Source organism: Numida meleagris, chromosome 1, assembly GCF_002078875.1.
Source record: "Numida meleagris isolate 19003 breed g44 Domestic line chromosome 1, NumMel1.0, whole genome shotgun sequence".
In the NCBI taxonomy this organism is placed as follows: Eukaryota; Metazoa; Chordata; class Aves; order Galliformes; family Numididae; genus Numida; species Numida meleagris.
Window position 1 is genome coordinate 143630620 of NC_034409.1, and position 16524 is coordinate 143647143.

Here is a 16524-nt window from a genome sequence, read left to right on the forward strand (position 1 = left end):
CCTGCCTGTTCTGCATCTCTTGAAGAAGCATTTTAGACTTGCTCTGGCAGTTTTATATGCTTTGGAAAACCTTGGTTATTCCACAGTGTAGAAAGTGCAGCAGAGTAAGATGAGTCCTTCTTGGTCATGCTTAGGCTGCTTTTGAGTGTCAAAACCATGGAAATATTGCAGACTTGCAGGTTAACAAACAAATCTATTTTTCTGTGTGAGAAGATGTAGATTAGCGTAGAGAATAAGATTTCAGAGACAAAGGAGGTGACTGTAGAGAAATAAAGTTAACAGTCTATGTAAAGACTCTTAAAGCTTAGAAAGACTCTTAAAGCGGAGAATATGCTTTAAATACGTTATAATTTTTTTCTACTTTGTTTTCTTTTGTTCTGTTCAGTGCCTAGAAACTAATGTTAAAGGGATTTTATAAACATGAGGGAAATCAACTTTTTACATGGGTAGATAGTGATGGGACAAGGGGGAATGGTTTTAAACTTAAGGAAGGGAGATTTAGATTAGAAGTCAGGGGGAAGTTTTTTACTGAGAGAGAGGTGAGGTGCTGGAACAGGCTGCCCAGAGAGGTTGTGGATGCCCTGTCACTGGAGGTGTTTAAGGCCAGATTGGATGGGGCCCTGGGCAATCTGATCTAGTACTTGATCTAGCAGCTGGCAACCCTGCCTGCGACAAGGGGGTTGGAACTTGATGATCCTTGAGGTACCTTCCAACCCAAGGCATTCTATGATTCTAATGTCACAAACAAACTCAGAAAACTTAAGACAAAAAGAATTGAAGTAACTAGAAGGACCTGTGAGTGGCAAAATCTGAGACGCAATCATGACCGCTATCCATGACCAGATCAAAAATATCATTTTACAGTGCTTTTTTAAAAAAAGAACATTTTTATATTTCATACTTCATTTTCTATGTTGCATAATTTCATAAAGAGAAGGAGATGATAAATACAGGATGACAAAAATAAGAATCAGTAAAATATAGCCTCAGAGATACTCAGAGCTGTAGAGATAAATGGACTGTACTGATCCCATTTGAAAAGAAATGAGAATTGTTTCCTCATTCAGATTTCTTTTGTATCTTTGATGGAAGTAATGAAATCTCATGCTATGAAATAAAATAGTAAGGTAAGGAAAAAGTGTGAGTGTAGGAAAAAATGTCAATTACCTATTCAGGCTTGAATTCATTCCATATACATTCAGGTGGTTATGTAGACTAGATTAATAATTTAGATTCCTTCTTTCATCGGTGAAGAAAAATAACATTTCACAATTACTTCACATAAGTGTATTTTCTTTGCCTCTTCAAATTTAAATTAAAGGTATAAAAGTAGCTTCATCAGAACAGTACTCTTAATGAAAAATCGTGCGTATGTGTGATCGTGATAATTACTAAAGGAGTATAAAGATAGCAGTATAGCAACTAAAGCAATATAATACTGTACCAATATAAAAATTACTACGGCACTATAAAAATATGAGATTTATTTTATTTGTATTCACTTTCATAGATATTATTATTACTGAAATTAATTTTTTCTGTTATAATTTTTACAGATGTACCATGAAGTGAAAGATGGAAATGTTCTAACAGTTAATCATGTGAAAAATATTCTTAGAAGAGAATACCCCTATGCTGATGTTCAGAGTATACTAGGTGTTCATTCTGAATACGATGAAGGGAGGAAGGTATGTTGAGAGTTAAATGGTAATAAATATTGCAGTACACAGTTAAGTCGCTACATTTGCTAAGCTGAAAGGTTACTGCATATTAAGCAAATAAATACAGTAGCTTTGAGGTAAAGTTTTCTTCAGTCACCGATCTCTAGCTAGTGGAAGAGCTGAAAGGGTTTCTGTAATACAGCTCTCGTTGAAGTTAACTACTGCCAACTGCTTTCAGGAGCAGAATTTTTTTTTTCTGATAAGCATGTGTCCCACTCTCAAGAAATTGTTTACCTGTGTGTTCTGTGTAAGGAGCTGAAGTTCATCTTCTCATCAGATCATCGGTTCCTTTAGTTGTGCATTCCGGTTAGCTTCCTTTGGGAAGGACAGCTATGTATTTTCATTTAAAGGCTATAGAAAATATGTTTTATTTGTAGTTGATTATGTTGACAATTCTCTACTAAAATACGTGTAAGTACTGTTTTTCTTCTTGTATCTTCAACTCCGCCATCTGTAAAATATTGTATGTTCCTGACACGTCATCCACTTTATTTCCTTTTAATTTTTTTTTTAACAACATGGGTCCCTTCAAAAAAGTACATTTACACAGCCAAAAAAAAGATGCTGTTTACCTCGTTCAGGTAGTTCCTCATTAGGATGCATGAAGCCTTCTATATAGAAGGGCAGTTTGTGTCTGCCCTAGAAGAAGCTGACTATGCTTAGCAAATAAAAGCTTCCCATAGAGGGTATTAAAGGAAGAAAAAGAGACTGAGACCCTTCTACAGCAGGGACCATGAGACTGCAGTGAAGATCTGAGAGGGATCAGTGGGATGACAGGAAGATGGACACAGATACCGCATAGAGTTTGTGGCCGTCCGTTACAGGCAGAGGGAATTACTTCTGTACCTTTTTTATTTGTATTCGTCTCACTGAGTTTGGGAGTGCTTGCCTTTCAAATAAAGCTTGGCTTCTAAATGTGAAAACCTTTTGAGGGTTTTTGGGGTGCTGCTTTTGGAGAAGGGCTTTGATACAGCCACAGTTTGAGATGGATCAACACAGACTTTTTCTCAGAAGGTATTGGCTAAGAATACTAAGCAAAATAAAATAGTATTTCTCAGCAAGATGATAAAAGCCAAAATTGTTAAATCCATATAGAGGTCAATCAAATATTTTGTCATTGTATTTTGAAAATGAGTGCAGCACATCCTATTTGTTTTCCAAACGTTTCCCATTTTGTCCCTGCTACTCATGAAAATCTGTGACAACAAATTGTACTGGGAGTTTTGAGTTCATTGTCTCTTGATACTAGTTTCTTTCTTTTTTTTTTTTTTTTTTTTTTTTTGCTGCAGTCAGCCACAGTCCATTTAATCCTGTGATATTTCTGATATATTCAGGCAGGAGCAACCTTTTATAAAAAGACTGGCCTGGGTCCGTTACCTCAAGCGCTGTTTAATGGTGTGCCCTTCAACAGAGAAGAGATGAATGCTGCAGAATTAGAGACTGTTATTCTTCAGAGAGTTATTGATGCCACTGGGTTCTTCCAGAGGGCTGTGTTCATGGTATGTTTGAAATTTCTGAATGAATGCAAGACGGATTATTTAGCAATTTGAGTCATGTTTGTAGATTGTTTTTTACAATGAGATGGTTTCAAATTAATAATATGAAAGCTGAAATTACATCATTAAATAAATTTACAGTCATGATTTTGAAACTGTGTATAAATTATACAGATTTAAAGAACAACTAAGCTTATTCAAATCACATGGAATTTTTCAACTAGAAACTGAGAGAGTGTTGTAGTTGTTCTTTGGAAAATGTGCACCTGATACTTTGAATTACTACATGTGTGATAGTTGTGCATTATTGACTGGTTGAAAGGTGATACAAATGTGTGGTCTTCTTTGTTTGTCTTGAAACTATAAGAGTACTGATTTCTTTATTTTTTTCCCTTTTACTACAGGGTTTGTTAAATGATCATGTAAATGCAGTAGATTTTCTCATGGATCAGAACAGTGTTGTTTCTCGTATAAACCCCAGTATTCTTGGAGCAGAAAGAAGATACTTACATTTTAGATCCACATCTGGTAACTACTTTTCTCAGCTTAACTGTTTATTATTATTTTCCTTTTTTAAGTCTAACATGTTGTGTTTCACATTTTGCAGTTCCATTTGATGTGCAGGACTTCTCTACATTCTCCTTTTTGGACTCACAAGATAAAAGTGCTGTAATTTCAGACAACATGAAGTATTTAATGAAAAAGGGTACGTTAATTCTGTTTGAGTATATGCACTGTATGTATATGTTATATATATGAGTATTATAAGCTGATGAAATTTACCAGTGAAATATCCCAAGTAAATAAGAGTCTCAGAGGTGCCAAGTAAATACAAAAATATCCCAATATGGATTACAGAACGGCTTGGGTTGGAAGAGACGTTAAAGATCATCCAGTTCCAATCCCTCTACCTTGGACAGGGTTGTCACCCACCAGACCAGGTTGCTCAGTGCACCATCCAGCTTCCAGAGAGGCTCCATCCATAGCTTTTCTGGACAGCCTGTTCCAGTGCCTCACCACACTCTCACTAATAAATTTCCACCTAACATCTTACCTCTTTTAGTCTAAAGCTGTTATCACTGATCCTATCACTATCTGACCATGCAAAAATGTGTACTCCGTCTTCTTTATAAGCCCTGTGAAGTACTTAAAGGTCACAGTGAGGTCTCCCTGTAGCCTTCTCTTCTCCAGACTGAACAAGCCCAGCTCCCTCAGCCTGTCTTTATATGAGAGGTGCTCCAGGACCTATTGATCATCTCTGAGGCCCTCCTCTGGACCCATTGCAAAAGCTCCACGTCTTTCTTTTGCCGCGGGCTCCAGAGCTGACTCCAGATGGGGCCTCAGGAGGGCAGAGCAGAGGAGCACAGTCACTTCCCTTGTAATGGTAGCCACCCAGGACAGATCCCCGAAGGATACCACTCATCACTGGGCTCCACGCCTGGACATAAAGACACTGACCACAACTCTGGCTGCAGCCATCCAGCTAGCTCCTCATCCCCTGAGCAGTCCGCCCTTCAGATCCATCTCTCTCCAACTTAGAGATGAGGATATGCTGTGGGAGCATGTCAGGGCCTTACAGAAGTTCAGGTAGATGTCAACATCCATCAGGTCTTCCCTGGGCAACTGAAGCAACTGGATCGAATAGCCTCTCTTTGTCTTGCATGTGCCTTAACATTGCTTCTGGAAGGATCTGCTCCATAAAAATGTTCTGCCGAAACCCGGGATTGAACCAGGGACCTTTAGATCTTCAGTCTAACGCTCTCCCAACTGAGCTATTTCGGCTTATAGTTTAATGTCCTGACCATCTCGTTTTAGGAGCCAAATCATAGCCTAATATTGTAAATATAAATGATAACAACTTGGTAGTTATTTCAGATTTGGTAGTTTAGAAATCAGATAAATGTCATTAAGCCATTTTAAAAGACCTACTGCTGAAGCATCAGGAACTGGATAAGTTCCAGACATACGAACACCTGTGCAGATGTGTGCACACACCATGCACATACGTGCACACATGCCCACTTTTCAATCTCTGGAGAATTTTCCTATCTTTTTATCAGAAGAAATTTAGCCCCTTACTGTTTAAGTGACTGGTTCTTTTCTGTTTTACAGATGTGAAGTTTAAATATTTTTCAAAGAGTTTTGCAGCTTCTTAAGTAGACTCAGTTTTCATACTGACATCGATTTACTTGAAGATGTTATAGAGAGTGTATTTGGTTTTCAAGCTACTCTTAGTTAGAGTGTTATAATATAAAGGCTATGAATTCTTTGTAATGCCTGTATGCAAATTATGCACTTCTGCAGTTTTTTAAAATTTTATTTATTATTTCCTAGCATTAATTATCTCTATTCCTCCAGTTAGATTAAATCTTGATATTTGTAGATTTGTGTTTCTGTAGAAAAGGAAAAAGTATACATTCAGATGGATTATCACTTATACATTTCATCTTGCTAAAACCCATGGGTTTTTGTACATTTAAAGTATTTTGATGTAATGTACTGCATGTATATGCAAGTACTTTCCTTCTGAGTTATATCGTGTTAACATCTTGTAATAGATAGTTAACTGCTGCTGATTTACATCATCCCATCAAGGGACAGAATACTCCTCTTAGCAAAGTGCTGTTCTTTCAGTTACTATTTACGTAGTATTAACACAGTTTCTACTTGCTCCACTATCAGAAATGTATTTAATATTTCTTTAGAATAAATTTATTTGACTCTATTTGATTCTCCATCTACAAGCAGAGGGATTAATAGCCATCTATGAGCTGGCTATTAATGATGACTGCCTTTCAATTTGTAGGCTCATTTCAACAATTTAGATCTCATGTAAATCCCAAAAACTATAAGCTGGAGGCTACATTTCAAATCTCTATTGCCATTGTGTTTTTCCAGACTTGAACAAATCTTAACCACAGCTTCTTTCTAGAATCTCACTAGAACCTTGTAAAATTCCACTCCTATATCTACTTGTACCATTTAGGGAACATGTAGTAAACCTGAGCAGACTCTCTTTCCTAGAGATAATTTTGTAAATGTTCTTCATGAATCATTGCTCTTCTATGAAGAATAAAGAACAGGCACTTATAGACCAGGAAAAATATACTTCTATATTATAGTTTACTCTCTTTGGGCTGTGTTTGATATATTCCCATTTGTGCCGAGAAGCAGTAATTTTACTCTGCTTTTGATGGACACTTTTGTTGAAGGACTCTCCCTTTGCTGTTGGGGAATACGAATGCCAAACTCATGCTTTCTTTTAACTATTTAACTATTTTCACGTCTGACTATAGGACCGAATTCCTCCACACATATATGTGAAACCTCTGATAAAATGAGTCTTGTTAAATGGAGCTAGCTTACTATTTAGGGCCACTGTGTTTCAGTGTATAACACCAGATCAACTCTTAGTGACTGTCTCCTATTCACAGAATCACAGAGTATCCCAACTTGGAAGGAACCCTCAAGGATTACCAAGTCCACATCCTAGTCCCACACAAGACTACCCAAAGTTCAAACCCGGTATCTGAGAGTGTTGTCCAAATGCTTCTTAAACTCTAGTATTAATGTAATGAAGTACCTCCTAAGAATTTTATTTCTATCTGATTTGCCACATCAGATGCTGATGTGGCAAAAATTAGTCTTACAGTTGAAGTTAGAAGTCAAATATACACAAACTTCAAAATCTTGAACTGATTAATTCAATGTTTATTATTCATGAGAAGATTCTCCAGAATGTAAAGCAGGATTATCTTTAATTTTCAGATGAGGATGCATTATATGCTGTTACTGTCTGGATTATTGCTGATTTTGATAAGCCATCTGGGAGACAACTGCTTTCTAATGCCTTGAAACACCTGGTGAGTTTCCAGCTCATATATCATAATATTATTTTGAAAAGGACTAGTGTATTTAACTTAATTTGAAAAAATTAGTGATGTCTTGGCTGGAAGAGACTTCTCCAGCATCTCAACATACGTACTGCATTGTGGGGGGGCAAGGCCAGGTGCAGCAGCATCAAGTTGAGGAGTAGGATGACTTGCCTTCATTGGCTTGCTGTGCATTTCGTTAACGTAGTGTGGTGCTCAGCTTGTCCTCCTGCCAGTGAGAGAGAGCACCCTTCTCTGTTCAAAGAACCCTTTTATCAAGGGCTGAAGTTTAAATTTTGCACTTTAATTACATTGACAACTTCCGTTTCATACTTCAGTTTTGTATTCTTTATTACAATGGAGTCTATTTACCTTCAGTTAGTGACCCTATTTGGTCCTATCCTAAAGTCATCAGTCTCTCATACTAAGACTTAAGTGTCATCAATTATTTTAGCAAGTGAAAGAGTTTCCTGCTGATTAAGAGCAAGGTGATAAGTGGATAAATTACCTTGTATCTATTTTGTGCTCAGTTTGATATTTTTTTGAAAAAAAATAAAAAGCATATCTACAGAACCAATCCAGAAGTCTGTAAATGAACGTTTGTGTATGTCCTTGGTTAAAAATGCATCTCTGCAGAATGCTCAAAGGTAATTGTTTTATCAAAAAAAAAAAAAATCTTCTATTTAAAATGTGTTATAGAATAGGAGAATCCTTATTAATAGCATTTTTGCTGGTAGTTGAAGTTCTGAATTAGGCGCTCCCACATATTTTCTAAACACAAATTGCTCCAAAAATTTAAATACTGAAGGGCATTTCACAGATACAATAAATATGCATGCATTTGGTATCAGCAGATGGAACTGTAAAATTGTGCATTATTCTGTGTTTTTCATTGCAGAAAACAAGCAGTCATATGCGAATTGGGATTTTAAACAATCCTTCATCAAAAATAAAGGAAGATAACACAGCCATTGCAAGAGGAATTTTGACAGCTTTTCTAACACAAAGCAACAGAAGCTTAAAAGGTTTCCTAAGTAAACTCACTAAGGAAGAGACAGCAAAATCCCTTGCTGCTGGAACTAAAATTGTTAAAATCCTCCTCCCTGTGAGTGAAAACTGGAGTGGGCTGCTTTCTTTCTCATTTCAATGTTTTTTTCTTGTAAGAGCATGCAGTTGAGAGTAAGTGTTAAGCCTCACAGTTTTGGGGCCAGCAGATTCAGTGATTTTTGACAACCTTTATGTAAAGACGAATTGACAATTTCTCTAAGATAAAGGAAGAAAATACGAGAGTACTGAAAAATATAGAACAAATACTGGATTCCTGAGACTAAAATAGTTTATTTTCATCATTATTTCAAAGCTTGCACTTCATTAAAGTTAATGTTTTAATGTTTATCGAGAATTAAGGGTTCCGAACTAACTATTTTTACCTTGCTGTTGCAGTCAGGTGTAATAGGTGCAGACTGAAGCAACTGAGATTAATGAGCATTGTATACATTGGTCAACACTTCTGGGTGCACTTCTATGAAAATTAATTGGTTTAAAATTCAAATGTTCCCAACTTCAAAGTTTGCGTACGGAGTAAATCTGAGTTACCAAATAACTACTGTGAGCTACAGTTTTTGTTTCACAAGCTGTAAAATTTGGTATTTTTAAATAAAAATATTTGAAAGACTAGGAGGACTCTCTGGCACCATTTTGGGAAATTAATTACTTAGCCCTTCTGGGTCCTGCTGTTCTTTCATTGTGTAATAAACTTTGAAAGATACAAGGTTAGCTAATTAAGCTGTGTCTGTTACTAATAAGGTTTGTTACATAAACTGTGTATTTGAATGAGTCTATTTCTTTAGTCTGTGTGTTTCTACTGAGAGAGTATGTATCAGTGCAGTTTAATATAGCAAGATAATTTTGAGAGGCAGTGTGCAGTGTCATTATAAGCATGGCAGAGTGCCGCCATTTTTTTCCTGTTTGGTTTGTTATGTGTGTTACTGGATGTTTTTGGCTGCCCTTAAACATGTTTAAGCAGTACCAAATGAACGTGGTAAAATAGGTGTTAGTTTTTAGAGTGGTGTGGTTTTTATACTTTTTACCTAAAGATGAGAATGCGGTTCAGGAGTTAACAGAGAGTGTTGCTTTTCATGCAGCTGTGTGCTGGGTCTTAGAAAAAGTGTTTAACTTTGGGCTCAGCTTTCCTCTCATGGTTATTAACAGTTGCCCAAGGGTAAATCTGCACACCAGCCATTGGGAGACCGTGACTCTGCACCAATAGCGTATACTTAAATTGAAGCTGAGATGGTTGTTTTATTTTGATTTTTGGTTGCCGCATAACTTGAAGTTCTCTTTGCTTACTTCAGCTGTTAGGAAATTTAGTTTTACTGAATCATTTCACATTCTCGTACTTTACTTTTGCCTTAGGGAATGAATGATGATACTTTTGAGAAGAAGTACAACACTTTAGGACTGGATATAATTAAAACTCACCAGATGTTCTGTCAGGAGGTTCTTAAGCTGCTTCCTGGGCAAATGGCTGTTGTGAGCAATGGGAGGGTAAGAAAGAAATTGTCATCTCTCCGTCTTTTTGCGGTTACTTTTTATTTCCTGGAAATAAGTTTCCAACTAAAGAAAATGCATGATATTAATTTCCCACTTTTTCAGCCTGTTGTTAGAGATCCATATGAATATTTGCCTTGTTTTATTCTTACTTGTTTTCTTCCTAGATTGTTTATTAGTTCCATCCCATTGTTGGTACTGTGTACTTACGTCATTCCCACACGCATTTTAGAGAAAATCTGATTAAATAAAGGACAAAATTATCTAAGTAGGTTAGTGTTTGATGATTATTAATGATGTTTAGGAATAAATATTGATCCTTATGTTACTTACATCTCACACAATTGCTGTAGGATAAACTTATGATCAAAATAAAATCACACTGACTGGAGTAGTATTTTCAAACTCTTCTGTTTTAGGAAAGAAAAAAACTGTTCATAAGCATTACATTGTTCTATAGTCTTAATGTTCAAATAAAAGCATAATACTTTTGGTCTCTAAATTTTTAGTATGTGTATTCTGAAATCAATAGCTCTTACTGCTGTTTGGCTATAGATTGTGATTGAAAATACAGTATTGGACTCAATAGTTAGTATTTGCTAGTGGCAGTCAATATCCTACAGTACAAATATAATTTTGTATAAATTGCTCTGTAAGTTAAATCTTTTTATTAATCCACCATAAGAAAAAAAAAATGATATGCTAGTGTTTCATTACTGGAAACTTTTTAATTTATGTACTTACCTACTCTTGTATGTTCTAAATGGCTTCTGGGATATTACTTGAAATACCACTAATGAAACCATGGAAAGTATTTTGATCATGAAGCACAAAAGAATGATATTGACTTTTCTGTGTTAATAAAAAAAGCCATCAAATAAATATGCAATATTATTTAATAAACAAAGATTTACTGACTTCCACACCTAAAAAAGCTCAACTAATGTCTTACATTAAAAGTTGAGGAAATACTTTGCTTGCAAATACTCAGATAAATTTGATAATGTGTATTCATCTATCTGAAAGTGTGTCACTTTAAAGATCACTTCAAAAGAATACTTTTTAAATAGACATGAGATATCCTTCATTTGTATCCTTGCTATCTCATCATTGAAGTTTTGTGTTTATGAGCAAAGAGATTTTTCATCTAATTAGGACTTCTACAAGAGTATCATGGTATTTCATAATCACGCCATGTTTTTCACTGTCTCATACATCATTAATACTAATAAAAAATCAAAAGTGGAATGTAGTTAGATGACTTCTCATTTCTAGGAAGCAGTTTAATTTTGGGAAGCGAGATTTCAGCTCCAAATTTACATCCTGACATTTAGTGTCCTGGAGATCTTAAAGGCTCTCAGCATTGACCTGGGTCAGTTTAGCCTGTTAGACTACAAGTAGGGAATCCAAACAACATCCTCAGAGCGATATTTTAGGACTTCAAGGTACTTTTTTCTACTTCGAACACTGAAAAAAAACCCTACTAATTCTGTTTCTAGTCTCAGGTATCTTTCATTCTTTGTCCTTCGCTCTTGTGTTCCTTTTTAGCCATTCTACTTTGTCTGAGAAGTCTTGAGAAGTTAAGATTGTGTTCACACAGTTAAACAACTGAAGAGTGTGGTAGGAAGACAGTCGTTTGAATTTCAGCCAAAATAATTTACCTAACAAAGCTTTTTCTTAAACTTGGATCTGTTGTTTCTGAATAGTGCACTCCTTTACGTAGGTTTGCGTCATGAAAAATGTCACGGGTATTTTCTTTTTGACTGATAATTAGCTGCAATAAGTGTAAAAACCTAATTCTGCGTAGTTACTATACAGTCTAGGACTGTGTAGTTAATAATACTGATGTATATAGGGCTGTGGGGAGTTGCATATTGAATATTTTGCATTGATTTAAAATATTAATATATTTTTGCTTAAAAAAATAATCAAAACAGTATTAGAAGACTCTTGTTTAGTAACATCATTTTTTCTCCAAGATACTGGGCCCTTTAGGTGAAAATGAATTCCAGACAGAAGACTTTAGTTTGTTAGAAAGAATAACGTACAGTACCTCAGCAGAGAAGATTAAAGCAGTTGTCAAAGAGATGGAAGTCAATACTAAAAGGTAAAATTCTTTTGGATTTAGAGGATTTATTGTCCAAACATATGATATAGTGCTTTATTTATGGTGACAAATTAATAATCCTTTTGCATGTGGAATGTGAACAAAGATTCAAATATATAGCAGTAGTACTTTTCATACTATATACTTGTATAGGTACTGTATCTGCACTTAGAATGTTTGCTGTTTTATGCTATATATTTGCTGTCCTCTTACTTAGCATCCAAGTACTTTCATGGAGAATTTTAATGCCCCCTTGTTTCCTTTTTAGCATTTTCCTTCTATACCTTTTCATGTAAACAATTCCTACTACCTTTTGGTCACTTAATTACAATGAATAATAATAAGTTTGATAAAATCCAGTGCATCTTAAAAAGACAAAAGTATATGAATATTGATATTTGAAGTAAGAAAGTGCATTGTCTTTGGAAATCATTAGAAAAGGAGCCTGTAGAGGCTGCAACAGATGTAGTGCTTTGACACCCTGCTAGGCAGTATTCACATATCTGTTGATTGAACAGGTACAAAGTTGACTTCTAGCCAGCTTCTAATCTAAACATCTGATTTGTGTACAAAGAGAGAAAAATCACATTATTTTTACACGCTGACTGTGGAGAAGTATGTATTGACTTACTGTGTCTGAGTGTCATTTCTGCTGTTTAGAAGCACTGGCACAACTGAGAAAGTAAGTACCACAAAAACAAAATCAAGAAGAGAGAGAATTATCAAGGAGATAAGTAGTGAGAAGCAAAACATCTAATCAGATGTGATTAAATCTTCAGTGACGCTGAAATAGAACTGCTGAGATTTCTAAAGAAATTCCAGTAAGAAATGCAAAAAATTTAAGAGATCTGGCTAAGTAAATCGGAAATTTTCTTCAGTTATGTCTGTTCCTAGATGTTGTCATAGAGGGAAAACAATGGAGTAAAGAGCTGTAAATATCAGTACTATGCAAACTGTGGACTTGAACGTCAATTCTGCCAGTTCTGTATCGCTTCCTCTCAATAAGCCTTATGTAGACAGACATGCACTAAAATGCAAATTTTTTACTCCTTTTCTGATGAAATCTTTTCAAACTTGCATGTGCCTTGTTTAATACAGTGGCAGTGATTTGATTATGAAAATAGATGCACTACTGTCGTCTTTGCCTAAAACAGAGAAGAGACAAGATGCTAAATTACTCAGAGAACAGCACAGGTGAGTTCTGTGTGTCATGATAATACACTTGCAGTATTTCCACATTAAAATTAGAATGTACTGATTATTACATTAGGTCTTTAGATATTTGAATAAGCATGTCAGTTTTAAAAGTTATTGATAGTGTGGCTGTGTGAACAAGCTGTTCATCTAGTCCTAGCATCATACATTTTTACCTCTCTTTTAATAGATAAGTTAGCAATACCTAATGCTTTTTCAGCCTTAGCTTTTATTGAAGAAGAGCGATTACAATCTGTGTGAATAGAAGTGCTGATAAAGTTAGAAAGATTGGAGTACATACTTTGTGTTTACCAAAATGTTAGAATTAACTTCACAGATCAGATGTAAATAAGCCCCCATTATTTTTCCTTAATGTGGAAAATTCCAGTACAATCTATTCAATTTGTTCTGATTACCACTGGCAAGGCTAATACGCACATGCTATTACTTACACAGCAATTTGTGGATTAGCAATGTCACTCTTAATTCCTGTTCTCAGCTTGACCCTAAAATACAATTAGAATACACTGAAATGCAAATTGTGTGGCTCTTGGCATCTGATTCCTTAAGAAAAAAATGAGCAGACTGTCTTCAGCTGACAGACTGACTCTAGGCCAGCTCATAGCAGTGCCACCAGTGTACTTAGGTATGTGTATTGAATCGTCATGTTTCTGATCCTAGGTTTAGAAAGTGAGTGTGCCAGAAGCACTTTCTTTGGCTGTCATTGTTATTGAATGAGATCTAAAACACTAGAATTTACATCTGTCATTGGATACTAATAGTAGCCATTTTTAATTTAAGCGTAGCTGGGCCAACCTTCTGGAGCAAAGACAAGTATGTTTTTCAAAGGACATGTGCACAAGAACTATGATCAAAGTTTATGTTTGGCTTTTTTAGTGATATCACAGAGGGCAAAAGCGATTGCTGTTTGAAGTGAGGAAAACATCTTCATGAGCAGTGAAATCTAAAGTGTCTCTGATATTACAAAAAAGTGCCTAAAAATGTTGTATTTTTAAATGTTATTTCTACTAATTTAATTCAGAGTTTTCATGTCACTTATTTGTTGTTTTTTTTAACAGTGTAGTAAAAATTGATCCCCAAGAGAACGAACCATTCTATGATGTTATTGCTATTGTTGATCCATTGACAAGAGAAGCACAGAAGATGGCTCATGTATTGATTGTGAGATGGTGGTCATTTCTTTTAATTTGCAGTTTAATTTGTACTTCTTATTTATTTCCATGTACAGTGTAGTAAAGTGGCAAGCAGAATTTAGATATTTTTAAGAATCTGTTAGGTTACTTAAATTCATACTAAAAGGTCAGGGATGATCTAGTTCATCCTTGTAAGTACCTTATTTGTAATTAAAATTCCAATATCCCATGAACCAGTCCCCTTAGAAGTGAGTCCATAAATGCTCTTTATAGTGAATAGGAGGAAAGGAGGAGATCATCTGTGTTACACAGAGGGAAAGGATCTCCCATTTCAATATCTTAAGAGGCATATACTTTTTTCCATTAAACCAAATCACCTTAGTTTTCCAAGGTACCTAAATGAGGTGGTCTAAATCTGACCCGTAATGTCATCATAAGAAGATTGGACTATAAAACTTTCAGCTCTTGGAAGAGTATTTCTGAGTTGATTAATGCTGCCAGGTATATCTAGAAGTCTTCCATTGTGTGAAGCTATTGATCATCCCAAGAAAGACTGTCCTAAAAACACAGCTCCTAAAATGATTTTCTTCTTTCACTAGCTGCAGAATATCACTCTACCTCAGTTCCTTTATAGTTTTCCATAAAAATGTAAATTTGTCTTCACTTTATAGTCCGTTAGAGTTCTGAAGCCTGTAACTTAATTTTTGCTGCATCTTGTTTTATCTTTTACTGTGCAATAATTATGGAAGTTCCATAAATTCTTACATTACTTTTTCCCTGCCATTTTCATACCTGATTATGCATTTTGTATAGAATGTTGAGACTTAGAGTTACTCTTCATACTTAATAATGAAGTAAAGTAAAACATTTTAAAATTTCATGAAAATTCTGATATTACAATACTTCTATTTATTTTTAGACTCTTGAAATCCTAGCTTTTCTCTAGAATCAGATCTTTCATTTCACCATTCTCAGTTAAAATGAAATGTTGATACTAACAAATGACAATGTTTTGGTTTTGGAATTGACTGGAAACTCTCTCCATTTAGGCAGAAGTCCATTTTATGTTAAGTTGCCTCGAGGTCCTTGTAGCTTGAATCAGAAGCTTCCATTTCTTGTAGTGCACCAGGTTCCCTAATGAGCAGTATCTTCCTTAATGCTTGTCTAAGCAAATGACTCCCATGGTGTACCAAGCTCTTCAGCTATTGTGGATGGTACTTGATTCATAGGAGCTGTTGTCTTATTCAAGAAGCCAACCCTTCAGAGAGAATAATACAATGCTACTGAAGCTAAACAAATCAGAAATATTTTAATGGAGATGGTTTTTTGTTTATTTTATTGTTTTAATATATAGTGAATTTTATCTTAAGAACTGCTATTTGTCCTCTCCAGAGGGAGACAGGTAGAACTTTCCATGTAAACAGTGGCTTGCCTTTTTCAAAAAAGTTTCATCGTACATCAACTATTTCCAGACAAGACAACAGCCACAGCAGACTTGTAAATAACAGAGTTAGCTTTACTAGGGTCAGACTGCACCAGTTCTGAGCAGAATACATGGAAGAGTTAACTGGTCCTAAATTATGAAAGTGGTCCCGAAGATGATATGGGAAAAAAGTAGAAATTGTTTCTTCTAAAAGAGAATACAAAATGGGTAGTTTTTGTCGACGTTCACCAAAAACAGCTGGAAAAATATTATACATAGTGCTACTGAACTGTCCCCTAGCCTAACTGCTTGGCTTCAGCAGTACAAACTGTTAGGATCCTACTACTCTTTTTGTCTTCAAGTAACTATAGTTACTGAAGAAAAAGACATTGATAAAGTGAGGAGAAAAATCCACCTTTTTTACTGTCAGTTATCTTTTACTTTGCTCATTCGTCTTTAAGGAGAAACTCCTGTTCTATCCCGAAAGTAAGGAGAAGTCTCTGAAGGGAGCCCCTTCAGTAATCCAGTCTGATTTCCTATTATCAGACAGGTCAGGGGACTTTCTTTTAATCAGTTAGCATTTGAAGTATCAATCATTTTTTTCAATCTAATCCTAATTTAAATATTGCCAAGTGGTTAAGTACAGATCACAGTTCTTACTGAGTTTTTCCAGTGGTTAATTAACCTGACGGTTAAACTCAGACTTGGAACTTCAGGTCGTAATTGAGCTCCATGCTTTATGTATTCATCTTCTGATCGTTTCATCAGCTCTGTTGAAGATTCTGTTTTAAGAATTTTTTTCAGTGTAGATGCTTCATATTAAGGTGAAGTTCACCACAGTTCTAAGTGTTCAGCTGTAAATTGTGGTTTAGTGAGTTAATGCTTCTCGGATTAGTTGTGGTAGTAACTGACTGTAAGCATTTTGCAAAGTGACTGCACACACTAAATAAAACTTGGGTTTAAATCATTTTCAAGACACGTAAACCTAAATACCTCGGCCAATTGTT

At 35.4% G+C, this 16524-nt stretch overlaps 1 protein-coding gene and 1 non-coding gene across 4 annotated transcripts in view; one reads left to right on the forward strand and one right to left on the reverse strand.

Annotated features, from left to right (window-relative positions):
* UGGT2 (UDP-glucose glycoprotein glucosyltransferase 2) overlaps positions 1-16524 on the forward strand; it is a 78786-nt gene that overhangs the window by 37617 nt on the left and 24645 nt on the right. For all 3 annotated transcript variants that reach the window (XM_021416552.1, XM_021416569.1, XM_021416561.1), the window contains exons 16-25: positions 1557-1688; positions 3056-3220; positions 3622-3745; positions 3825-3923; positions 6986-7080; positions 7988-8194; positions 9505-9636; positions 11619-11746; positions 12845-12940; positions 14020-14122. In XM_021416552.1, the coding sequence (XP_021272227.1) occupies positions 1557-1688; positions 3056-3220; positions 3622-3745; positions 3825-3923; positions 6986-7080; positions 7988-8194; positions 9505-9636; positions 11619-11746; positions 12845-12940; positions 14020-14122 (1281 nt within the window). The remainder of the gene's footprint in view (positions 1-1556; positions 1689-3055; positions 3221-3621; positions 3746-3824; positions 3924-6985; positions 7081-7987; positions 8195-9504; positions 9637-11618; positions 11747-12844; positions 12941-14019; positions 14123-16524) is intronic.
* On the reverse strand, positions 4927-4999 carry TRNAF-GAA. The gene has a single exon. It is a non-coding gene; the product is annotated as a tRNA-Phe (tRNA).